General features: G+C 42.6%; 1 protein-coding gene across 1 annotated transcript; it reads right to left on the bottom strand.

The window, feature by feature from the left end:
* Window positions 1–9,264: 9,264 nt before the first annotated feature.
* On the bottom strand, window positions 9,265–12,323 carry LOC124524859 (olfactory receptor-like protein OLF4). Its single transcript, XM_047097283.1, has 2 exons — window positions 12,247–12,323; window positions 9,265–10,204 (listed from the first exon to the last, which is right to left on the bottom strand). Exons 1-2 carry the CDS (start codon window positions 12,276–12,278, stop codon window positions 9,265–9,267), a joined length of 972 nt encoding a protein of 323 aa, XP_046953239.1. The 5' UTR covers window positions 12,279–12,323.
* Between the last annotated feature and the right edge of the window lie 463 nt (window positions 12,324–12,786).

Raw genomic sequence — 12,786 nt, 5'->3', positions numbered from 1 at the left:
CTCTGTGCTGACAGCTCAGAGCCTGGAGTCTGCTTCAGATTCTGTGTCCCCCTCTCTCTGTGCCCCTCACGCACTCTTATCTGTCTCCGCCTCTCTCTCTGAAATATAAGTAAACATTAAAAAAATGAAAGAGTTCACCGTGCCAACAAACACAATGATTTTTGGCTCTGAGACCAGGATGGTTAGGCTTTCAGGTGACCTCAGAGGAAAGCTTTCAGATTCCATTCTCTCGGAACCTTCCCTGGAATACCTGCTGAGTTCTCAGACTCACCTAGATGGGGTCTCTGAGAGGAAGGTCTCCAGGTGGAAGTCAGAATTCCTCCCTGTTTGTTGATGATGGAAAGCAAGTTCTATTCCCAGAACAGGAAGGAGTGAAGCATTGGTCCCCAAACCAGACTTAAGAATCCAAATGCAAAAACCATGTCTCCTCCGGCTTCGGATTAAACATGTTCTGGATCTGCAGCCGAGGAGATATTTACAGCTCCTTATGTTTGCTGCATCTGACACAGCAAAATGTGTCTGAAATGTTAGACACATTTCCCATTGTTACTCCAATCCCTGAGCCCATCTCCCCATGGGAACTTATCTGGACAGAATGGAATTTTTTCCTGGAGATTCCCTGTTCCCAAGAGATCACATTAGAATTCAGGCATATCCAATTTTTTTTACTCCTCCTCGAACTTCCCTGGCTTGTCTAACATTGAAACTTTTCACAGACCTGAGTGAAAGTTTCTTTTTCCAAATCTAGGACTCAGGAACCTGTCTTGACTGTGCCCCTTGGCTCTCCGAAACATTGAGTTGTGGTGGGAACACAACTCCTGATAGTCTAGAAAATACCTACTCTTTCTTCAACAAGAAATAGTGTGTTCCTTTGCTATACAACCATGGGTTTAATAATCCTTGGATTTGATATCCTTTTGACAAATCATCTAGGAGTTTCATATGTTTAAGACAGGTTAAAAGTTGACGTTTATAAAACTTTTGGTAATTCTAGGTGTATTACAAAGCTGTAGTCATCAAGACAGTGTGGTACTGACACAAAAACGGACCCATAGAACAATGGAATAGAATAGAAAACCCAGAAATGGACCCAAAACAATACGGTCAATCTTCGACAAAGAAGGAAGAAGCGTCCAATGGAAAAAAGGCAGCTTCTCAAGCAATGGTATTGGCAAAATGGAGAGCAACATGCCAGTGGAACTGGACCACTCTCTTACACCATACACCATTCACAGAAATGAATTCAAAATGGATGAAAGACCTAAATGTGAGATAGGAAACCACCCAAATCCTAGAGGAGAACACAGGCAGCTATCTCTTTGACCTCAATATAGCAACTTCTTGTTACCCACGTTGCCGTAAGCAAGAGAAACAAAAGCAAACATGAACTATTGGGACCTCACCAATGTAAAAAGCTTCTGCACAGTGAAGAAAACAAAAGAATTAAAAGGCTTCCTACAGAATGGGAGAAGATGTTTGTAAATGACACATCAGATCAATATTCGTGTGTGTGTGTGTGTGTGTGCCACATTTTCCTTATCCATTCCTCTATTGATAGACACTTAGGTTGCTTCCATATCTTGTCTGTTGTAAAGAATACTGCAATAAACATAGGGGTGCATATATATTTTCAAATTGGCGTTTTTCTTTTCTTTGGAAACAGTAATGGACTTATTGGATCATGTTGTCGTTCTATTTCCAAGTTTTGAGGGCCCTCCACACTGTTTTCCACAGTGGCTGCATTCCCACCAGCAGTGTGTGAGGGGGCCTTTTTCTCCACTTCATCACCAGCACTTGTTTGTTGTGTTTCTGATTTTAGCCCTTCTGACCTGTATGAGGTGGTATCTCCTTGTGGTTTTGATTTACATTTCCCTGATGATGAGTGATGATGAACATCTTTTCATTTTTCTGTTGGCCATCTGTATGTCTTCTTTAGAGACAAGTCAATTCAGAACCTCTGCCCAATTTTTAAGTGGATTGTTTGGGGTTTTTTTGTTGTTGTTGTTTAGTTGTATGAATTCTTTGTGTATTTTAGATATTAACCTTTTATCAGATATATCATTTGCAAATACCTTCTCCCATTCAATAGATCAGGTTTGTTTTGTTTTGTTTTGTTTTGTTTTGTTGTCTCCTTTGCTGTGTAAAAGCTTTTAATTTTTATGGAATCCCAATAGTTTATTTTTACTTTTGTTTCCCTAGCCTTAGGAGACTTGTCTAGAAAAATGTTGCTATAGCTGATATCGGAGAAATTACTGCCTGTGTTCTTTTCGGGCAGTTTCATGTCTCACATTTAGGTTTTTCATCCATTTTTGTTTTTGTGTATGGTGTAAGAAAGTTGTCCTGTTTCATTGTTTTACATGTATCTGCCCAGTTTTCCCAGCACCATTTATTGAAAAGACTGTCTTTTCCCCATAGTCTCACCTTTTTAAATTTTTTTTAAAATTTACATCCAAGTAATAGATTAAACCCATTTAGTCATGTTTTATTTCTGGGGTCTTTATTCTGCCCACTGACCTATGTGTCTATTTCTGTGCCAAAAGCATACTGTCTTGATTACTACAGCTTTGGAGTATATCTTGAAACCTGGTAGGTCTGTTCTTTTTTCTCAGAATTGCTTTGGCTATGCAGGGTCTTCTATAGTTCCATACAAATTTTAGCATTATTTGTTCTAGTTTTGTGAAAACTGCTGTTGGTATTTTGATAGAGATTGCATTGAATCTGTCCATTGCTTTGCTTTGGGTAATATGGACATTTTCACAAGAATAATTCTTCCAATCCATGAGCATGGAATATCTTTCTATTTATTTATGTTACCTTCAATTTCTTTCACCAGTGTGTTATAGTTTTTGGAACATAGGTCTTTCACTTTTTGGCTAAATTGATTCCTAAATATTTTATTCTTTTTGGTGCAATTGTAAATGGTGTTTTTAAATGTTTTTCTTTCAGCTGCTTCATTGTTAAGGTACAGACACGTTGCTGATTACTGGGTATTTATTTTGTATCTTGTACTTTACTGAATTAATGTAATACATCTAGTAATTTTATATGTATGTATGTATGCATGTATGTATGTAAAATCAAGTTAGTTAACATGCACTGTAGTATTGGTTTCATGAGTAGAACCCAGTGATTCATCACTTCTATAGAACACTCAGTGCTCATTCCAATAAGTGCCCTCCTTAAATGTATGCCCATCACCCATTTAGCTAACCCCCAATCCACCTCCCCTCCAGGAACCTCCAGCCTATTCTCTGTATTCGAGAGTCTCTTATGGTTTTACTCCTTCTGTTATTAACTTATTTTCCCTCACTTCCCCTATGTTCATCTGTTTTGTTTCTTAAATTCCACATATGAGTAAAATGATATATTTGTCTTTTTCTGACTGACTTATTTTGCTTACCATAATACACTCTAGTTCCATCCACATTCTTTCAAATGGCAAGATTTCATTCTTTTTGATCACTGAATATGATTCCACTATATGTATATATACCACATCTTCTTTATCCACACTTCTAGGAATGTTTTGGTAGATTCTTTTGGATTTACCATGTATAGTATCATGTCATCTGCAAATAGTGACAGTTTAGCTTCCTTACCAATATGGATATCCCTTATTTCTTTTTCTTGTCTGATTGCTGTGGCTAGGACCTCCAGTACTATGTTGAATAAGTGTGAGTGGACATATTTTCTTCTTCCTGACATTGGGGGAAAAGCTCTCCACTTTTCACCATTGAGTATGATGCTACCTATGGGATTTTCATAGGTGGCCTTTATTATGTGGAGGTATGTTGCCTTTAACCCCACTTTACTGAAGTTTTATCATGAATGAATGTTGAATTTTGTCAAATGATTTTTCTTCATCTATTGAGATGATCATATAATTTTTATCCTTCATTTTGTTGATGTGTATAACATTGACTTTCAAAATATTGAAACACCCTTGTATCCCTGAAATAAATCCTACCTGATCATGGTGAATGATCTTTTTAATATACTGTCATGTGTGGTCTGCCAGGATTTTCCTAAGGATTTTTGTATCTATCTTCATCAAGGATACTGGTTTATAGTTTTCTTTTTTGGGGGTGTCGTCGTCTGGTTCCAGCATCAGGGTAATGTTGGCCTGATTGAATGTATTTGGAAGCTTTCCCTCCTATTCAATATTTTGGAGTAGGTTGAAGAGAATAGATACTAACTCTTTGTTAAATGCCTTGTAGATGGGGCATTTGGGTGGCTCAGTTGGTTGGGTGTCCAACTTCAGCTCAGGTCATAATCTCATGGTTCATGAGTTTGAGCCCCACATTGGGATCTGTGCATTGGGCTCTGTGTTGACATCTTGGAGCCTGGAGCCTGCTTCAGATTCTGTGTTTCTGTCTCCAAAGGCAAGGGATTAAAAGCAAAAATTAACTATCGGGAGCTCATGAAGATTAAAAGCTTCTGCGCTGCAAAGGAAACAATCAACAAAACTAAAAGGCAACTGACAGAATGGGAAAAGATACTTGCAAATGACATATTGGACAAAGGGCTAGTATCCAAAGTCAATAAAGAACTCTCCAAACTCCACACCCGAAAAACAAATAATCCAGTGAGGCCAGATCAGCGACCTTTTACCTGGAAAGTATAGAAATGGTTCCCAGAAATGCCAGTTCTTAAGCCTCCCATGGACAAATGAATTTGAGGCTCCATATTGGAATGGCAAGTTTCTGCTGTGATTTACACAAACATAAAACAGTCTGTTCAACAGACAGCGAGGCAGAGCGGGGGTGGTGGTGAATGAAACGGATGAGGCAGAGCAATTATCTAAGAAACTTGTGAGGTTCCTGAGACACCGGGTGGTAAAATAAACTGCCATTGCCTTAATAGTAAGTTAAAGGAATAGAATATAGAAGATCAACGAAAGTGTGAGCATCCACTCTGTGAAATTGACACAGCCACTGAATAAATACATCACTTAAACAAACAAATGAACACAGCGATCACCCCTCCTGCACTAAGTTGAATTGGCTCTCAGGTGAAGACAGGTTAATGAACTTGGCTTCCATTCTTCTGACCCTGTCATCCATGGCGCACCGGGCCGTTGGGCTCACCTGGCTGGGGTGTCTGACAAGGTGTCCTTGTGACAAGTCTGAATGCCTCCCTGGACTGCAGATGGTAGGGACTAATGCTCTGTTCTCAGCTGAGACAGCAGGAAGGAGTAAAGTATGGGCCCCAGCCGTAATTAGGGCCTGGAAGAACAGAGGGAGACCTTGTCCCTTCCCATCCAAGTTCGCACAGTCTGACAGGCGACCAGAGAGTATTTACAGCTCCCCGTATCCGCTCATTAGGCTCATTTCCCTCTTGGTACCCCAGCCTCTGATCTCATATTCCCAAGTGGAAAACTGCTCTGGACACAAGTATTTTTTCCTAATGACTCTCGGTTCCCAAAACACTAGGTCAGAGACCAAGTGAATGCAGTTCTTTTTTTCCTCCCCTTTTCCCTGAACTTGTCCCCTTCCTGATGTGTAAATCGTCTGGCACCTTATCTCAGCCGAGACACACTTTCCTCCAAGTCTAAGACCAAGGAACCCTCCGGGATTAGTCCTCTTTGTCTTCCAAGCATTGCCTGTCCTAGGGACCCAGCTGTAGCATTTCTAGTGCTGTCTGCCTGTCTGTCTCTTTGTTTGTTTTTGAGAGAGAGGGAGAGAGAGAGCATGAGTGGGGGAGAGGAAGGGAGGGAGAGAGGGACAGAGAGAAGCTTTTTTAATGTTTATTTATTTATTTTAAGAGAGAGAGAGTCAGAGAAAGAGGGAGAGAGAGAATCCCAAGCAGTCTCTATGCTCAGTGCAGAAGCAATCTGGGGGCTCAGTTCCGGACCATGGGATATGTCCTAAGCCGCAATCAAGACACGGAAGATGAACCCACTGAGCCCACAAGGCGACCCAGTGTCTACTGTTGTTCTCAACAGCGTCGCTAGGAATCTACCCAAGGACACAGGAGTGCTGATGCACAGGGGCACGTGCACCCCAATGTTTAGAGCAGCGCTTTCAGCAACAGCCAAATTATGTAAAGAGCCCAAATGTCCATCAACTGATGAAAGGATCAAGAAGTTGTGGTTTATATACACAATGGAATCCTACTAAGCAATGAGAGGGAATGAAATCCTGCCATTTGCAGCAACATGATGGAACTAGAGAGTGTTAGGCTAAGTGAAGTAAGTCAGGCAGAGAAAGAGAGATACCGTATGTTTTCACTCATAGGTGGATCTTGAGAAAATAACAGAAGAGCATGGGAAGGGGAAGGGGAAAAGAGAGTTAGAGGGAGGGAGGCAAACATAAGAGACTCTTGAGGACTGAGAACAAACCGAGGGTAGGTGGGGGGTGAGGGAGAGGGGAAAGTGGGTGATGGGCAGGGAGGAGGGCACTTGTTGGGATGAGCACTGGGTGTTGTATGGAAACCATTTTGACAATAAATTTCATATATTAAAAAAAAAAGAAAAAATAATACAGCAGAGAAATGACTTCTGATATTAAACCTTGGGTGCCACAGAGATTGGCTTCAAGACACTTTTTCTGTCACTTGTTTTATAAGACATTAAAAGCTGTCATTTGGTCCTTTTTTATAAAATGCTCCTTAAATATAACAGATGTATTGAGATCTAGTTATGTACTACAATGTGAGCTTAACATCTCACAGGGAGTTTGGATTTAATCTTTATAAAATCTTATCCCTGAGATCATGAACTACATTTTATGATGTATAAATGCTGCTTGGTCGTGTCTTGTCATCTGTCCAAATTTAATATCTGAGTATGTGGTGTCCCTTGAGTTTGACTCTGTCAGGATGCTTCTGGTTCAAACTCTGTGGCTGTGGTTCTCAGCCAGAAATGAATTTTCCCCTGGGATGTCTGTCAAAGTCTGAAGGGAACCTGCCAAACACCTACAGTCCACAGGAAAGCACCCCCAAAATACTGTTATCCTGCCACCAATGTCTCACCATAAACGGTGAGAAACCCAGCTGGACCAGCATGTCTCCAACTTCACTGTGCCTGTGAATCCACACGGATCCCACTACTACAAGTGCAAAATTTTAGCGATTCTGCGTTTCTCCGAGCTCCTGGGTGATGCTGAAGTGCAGGTCAGAGTCTACGGACCACTGTTTGATTAGCAAGAAGATGATCCTGTGTTAGAGATAAGTGTGGGTAGCGTGAAGGCTTCTGCACCAAATCTTGTCCTTGTGCCCCTGTAATTGTGAAAGGATCATGTATTCACTCATTCTTCAGGCTGTGAGAAATCTGTGTTTATTGCTTTTATAAGTGACCAAAATAGTACCCTGATGAAAAGCCTTTACAGTAAGGAGAATAAGGCACTATCATATATGCCCACATCCTAATCTCCAGTCCCTTTCACATGTTATTATTTTTTTTTAGAGCAAAGAAGGATTTATGCAGCAGATTGAACAGGGCTACTCCTCAGCCTGGGAGACTCTGAAGGACATGCCCATTTGTGCAGAAGAACTGGTAACCCTGACCCACACGACTGGCAGGACATGCAGTTCTTGGGTGAAGCGTCCTCTGGTCAAGCAGGTGGAAGAGATTTCCGAGTAGAAAGGACGTATTATATAGATGATGCTGATACTGTGCATTCGCCATCGCGTGGGATTTGTGACATATATCAGGAAAAGGAAGCTATTTCGTGTAACAACAGAAAGAATCATATGAGCGGATCGCATTAGAAGTTTTCAAGCAGAAACAGGAAGATAATTCAGTGATGAAATGTAGAAGACACTAAGCAATCCTGCGCCTCGATGAATAAACTCCCTCAGTGGTGAACACCATCTTCCATGCTTTAATAAATAGGTGCAAAGCACGAAATGTGATTTTTTTTTTAAAATGAAAGAAATATTTTATGTGTCACGAAATGAGTGTTTCGAAAGTTTGTTTCCTCCTATTTATGGTCAGGCCGATACGAAGAGCATATCAGGTCGAACTGTTTATTCAAATTTGCTTTTCTAAGTACACTCCACTGGGAGATCTATATTAGCTAATCAGGTTTTCCCAGTGACTATGGTAGGGTTTCTGGACCCTGAGCTGAATAACAGAATAAAACCAAGAGACCGCTGACAAAGCATAAGGGCATGTTTAGCGCAAGGGACTGAAATGATGTATTTTCCTGGGGGTCCGTTTCGAGCACAACCATGTTGAATAAACATATCATCAGATGTGTTCCACAATCACCAGATAAGCCCTCGGCTACCCCCAGTCACGAAGTACCAATTCAGAAAGCCCTTTATAAACTAGAGACTGACACATGAGTGAATCAGGTTTTCCCCTTCAGCCCACACATTCTACTCAGTACAATTCTCCAAGAACGTGTGAACCCAACACCAGCTACCCACCCTGGCCGTGGTCTTTGAGAAAGCCAGATCCCTCAACAGCTTCCTCTCTCTCTCTCTTCATCTTGACTCTCTCTCCCCTTCTGAGACCTCCCAGAATGGCTTTTGACCATCCCATGTGCCCTCCAGCATACATGAGTAATAAACCTGGGGTTATTAGAGTTCTGATAGATGTTGCTGACTTGTGTCCTGCAATCACAATAAGAACCCAAGGCCTGGTGCAGCCAAGGCATAGGCTGTGATCCGGGAAAGGTCTGTGGGAGTGTGGAAAGCATGTGGGTGCAGGTGAGTGCTTGGGCGTTCCTAACCAGAGCGGGGTGTCAATAGCCTGAGGCTTAAACGGAAGAATGTTAGAGTCCACATCATCAGGTGGAGTCCTAAAGGAAGTGAAGGAAAAGACTGAGACTCAAGGTGGAAACTGTGCTTTTGTATTCTGCTTGACAGTAAAATGATGGAAATGGCTTACTGATCAAGTGTAGCTTTATTCCGTACGAAGCATATAATTCATGATAATGATCTCAGGAAATTTAGGGGAAATTTACCTGGCATGGTATAAGTCATTTGAGATGTAATTAATTTTAAGAAATCCAACTAGTCCCATGTGAGATACAGAAATTTCAGGCATTCGTGACCCAAGGTTGGGGTAAACTTTGGGGACACCTGAAAATAGACAAAGGAGAAACCGTCTGTATTTCAGTCACAGCAGAAGCTTAATGAAGTGAGTTCCTTAAATGTAGAGAGAAGTTGATCAAACAAATGGAAATGCCAAGAAAGAAATAGAAGGAGTAGATTCTACTTCCACAGTCTGATCAAAGATTGGCAGTTCCTGGCTCTGAGGATTTGAGTCCTTCAATCATGGTCATGTCTTCAGCCTTTGGATGATTAGTTCTTATATCACTGGATCCCAACGATTCTTTTCAGAGCCCTCTTTATGTCTCTGTTCCTCAGGCTGTAGATGAAGGGGTTCAGCATGGGCGTGACCACCGTGTACATCACCGAGGCTGTGGCACTTGAGTGGGAGCTCTGGGTAGCAGCAGAGCTAAGGTACACTCCTAGGCTGGTACAATAAAATAAGGAGACAACCGACAGGTGAGATGCACAGGTGGAAAACGCTTTATACTTGCTCTGAGCTGATGAGATCCCACGTATGGAGGAAACTATCTTAGAATAAGAGTAAAGGACCCAGACAAGCAGACCACCACCCAGCAGCATAGCTGCAAGATACATCACCACGTTATTAAGAAAGGTGTCAGAAGAGGCAAGTTGGATCATCTGATTGAGTTCACAGAAAAAGTGGGGGATCTCCACCTCTGTACAGAAGGACAGCCCCAACACCATTAAGGTGTGTACCAAGGAATACAGGACACTCATGATCCAGGACACCAGAACCAGGAGTCCACAGAGCCGGGGGTTCATGATGACCATGTATTGCAAGGGGTGACAGATGGCCACAAACCTGTCATAGGCCATCACACTCAGGAGAAAGTCGTCCATCCCTGCAAAGGTTATGAAAAAGTTCATTTGTGTGATGCAGCCTGCATAGGTTATGACTTTGGTCTGGGTCTGGATGTTCCAGAGCATCCTCGGGACGGTGGTGGAGGTGAAGCAGATGTCTACAAAGGACAGGTTGGCCAGGAAGAAGTACATGGGCGTGTGGAGGTGGGAGTCAGAGCTAATGGCCAGGAGGATGAGCAGGTTGCCAAACACAGTGATCAGGTACATGGAGAGGAAAAGCCCAAATATGAGGGGCTGCAGTTCTGGTCTCTCTGAAAATCCCAGGAGAAGAAATTTTGATATCCGTGTAATATTTCCTGGTTCCATGAGGTTGCACTGACTGTCAGAAAGAGGCAAAGGACATCATTAATTTTCACATCAACAGTTTACTCACATAGTTGAAATGCTACCATTTATATTGTGCAGTCAAGAAGTTCATTTCCGTATCTTGTCCCTTTTGTCCCCATAGGATTGTCCTTTTGAAGAGATTCCCTCCTGTTTCATCTCAGATTAGGTGTTTTGGTCTCATTCTCCACACTCCTCAGCAGAGGTCATGTATTTTACTGTTTTACTAAGAATATCTTTTTTGCATTGGAGGAATATGTACTGAGGGTCAAACATGTTCTAGGCATTGTCTAGGCCATGAGCATGGGATACTGAAAAGCAAAAGCCACTATAATCTAGTGATGGAGAATGAAGAGAATCAAATACAAATATTAATAAGACATCACAGGGTGTCAAGTGCTAGGAAGAGACAAAAGCAGATATAAAGGAGAGCGTGGATATGAGTGCTATTTTGTAATCAGTGTTTGGTCAAGACCAGTAAACAAGGTGACATTTGATCAGAGACCTGCAGGGAAGGAAGGCAGGAGCCCAGAATCTGTGTGGGGAAATGTGTGATGGTAGAGGGAATGGCCTCAGCTAAGGCCCCGAGGATGATACTACTTGGAGCTATTTGAGTCCAAAACAGGAAGCATGTATGGGAAGGGGAATGAGCAGGAAAATGATCAGAGATCGTGTCAGGCAATTTCAAAGAAATAGGTGGCCTCGTTGCTGGTTCCCCTTCAAGAGAAAGGAGTCACTCACCCACATTATATACTGCTTGTATTTTAGAATCTACCTGCAAAGTCTGCTGTAAGTTGACATAGAGCCCTCTAGAATACAGTGTGTTGATTGAGTTCTGGCTCCTGTATTATAAGAATCACCTTGGAATATATTGGACCATGTCCCCTGCTCTGATGACGGATATCATTTCACAAGGCGTGCGCACACACACACACACACCCCCCAAATGAGTGCTCCCTGGGCTGTGTTTTTACCATGACTTCTCACTCCAGCCCCAACAATTAAGTTCGGAGTGGGTATAACTCAAGATGCGCAGATCCATTATCATTCCTGCAAATGATGTAAGTTTTCCATGAACAAATAAAATTGACAAGTCAGACTGGCATGCTCATTTTCTTCCCTGTATTTAACAAAACACAATCTGCTCAAAATCAGAGAGAGAGAGAGAAACAAGAAAATGAAATAAAATAGAAGTGGCAGAAAAGATCTAATGGCTCAGGTGATCGCTGAAATCTGAGGGGCCATGAAGAAGAAAGAGCATCCCTGGTTCAAGTCTTGTTACCTCCCTGATGCCCAGCAAAAATAGTAAGGAGGAACCTTAAATTCAGTCAGAAGACAAAATTAGTGGGAACTTCAGGGCGTTGTTCACCTTACAGAGTGAATGTTTCAAGAGAAACCTGTGCCAAGGAATAAATCAACACTTCGGCACAGGAAATATGCAAAGCACAGCAAAAGTTGGGCAGGTTATAATGGAAGGTAAGAGACTTGCTTTTTCTTTGAAAAAGCACCTTGAGACTTTGCTATTTCTTTGACCAACTGGATGTCCTGTGATCTTAGAGAAGGTGGGACAAGTCCCTTTCACTCTTTAGACGTGGCATCTTTTCTCTGTTTTTCCTGGGCTTTGTGTTGTGATCTTTTTGGCCGAGTGTTGGGCACACTCTGGTCCTGTTTCTGGTTTGTACAACGTGCAAAGTTCTGTTCAGACCTTGCGCTACAAAATTCTGCACATACCATGACAACCATTCTGGCTCTAAGTCACCATCTCCGTAAGATTTCTGCCTGAGGCTCTTACACCACACAAACTTTTTTCATAGTCCTGTGACTCCACCATTATAAGGCAAGTACCAAAGGAGTGGGGCCCTCTCTGACCTTGTTCACTGTAGTTTTTCAGAAGGGCATGATCAGGCAAGTACATGGCCATAGAGATCTCCACGTTCTGGGCTAGGCTGGTGGCTGTCAGGTGACCTCAGGTAGATGCGCCTGGCTTTGATTCTCTCTGACCCTTTCCTCCGGGTCTTGCCAAGCTCTCAGACTCACCTGGCTGGGAGCTCTGAGGGAGAGGTGTCCATGGGGCCGTCTGGATTCCTCCTGGATGGTTATTGGTGGTGGCTAAACTCTGTCCCCACACAAGACGGCAGAACGGAGGCTAGCATGAGTCTCCCAGTCAAGCTTTCGACTCCACAGCAACAACCTGGTCCCGTCAGCCCACGGTGGCACAGGCAGTGGGTGTGCACAGGAGGGATTTATAGTTTCCTCTGTCTGTTCATGAGGCACGTTCCCCTCCTCCTCCTCTTTGGAGCAGCACATGATTTCCCTGGGAGACACTGGTGGACACAAAGGAAATTGTTCTGGAGGTTCTGTGTTCCCAATAGACCAGGTTATAACTGTGTGACCCCAGTGTTGAGTATTCCTTCCTCATGAACTCCGCTGCTCTCAGAGTTGAGACCTCCCAGCAGCGACTCCCAATGCTTATGTCAATGTTTCGCCCAAGTCTAGGACTGAGCAATCTGTGTGGATTAGTTCCCTTGGATCTCCAAGCTGTTGGCTTGTGTTGGAGATACAGTCCTGCCGTCTACA

Source organism: Lynx rufus, unplaced genomic scaffold, assembly GCF_022079265.1.
Source record: "Lynx rufus isolate CCGP_SWC_20201006 ecotype Redwood Valley unplaced genomic scaffold, mLynRuf1.p SCAF_4, whole genome shotgun sequence".
Lineage (NCBI taxonomy): Eukaryota > Metazoa > Chordata > Mammalia > Carnivora > Felidae > Lynx > Lynx rufus.
Note: the sequence above shows the minus strand (reverse complement) of the source record. Positions and strands in the feature narration are given on the sequence as shown.

Bases quoted from the DNA above. Each gene is read 5' to 3' on its own strand.
- LOC124524859 (XM_047097283.1), bottom strand. From the start codon at position 12,278: ATGGACACCTCTCCCTCAGAGCTCCCAGCCAG. The intron at 10,205-12,246 runs GTGAGTCTGAGA...TCTTTCTGACAG, and splicing joins CCCTCAGAGCTCCCAGCCAG to TCAGTGCAACCTCATGGAAC.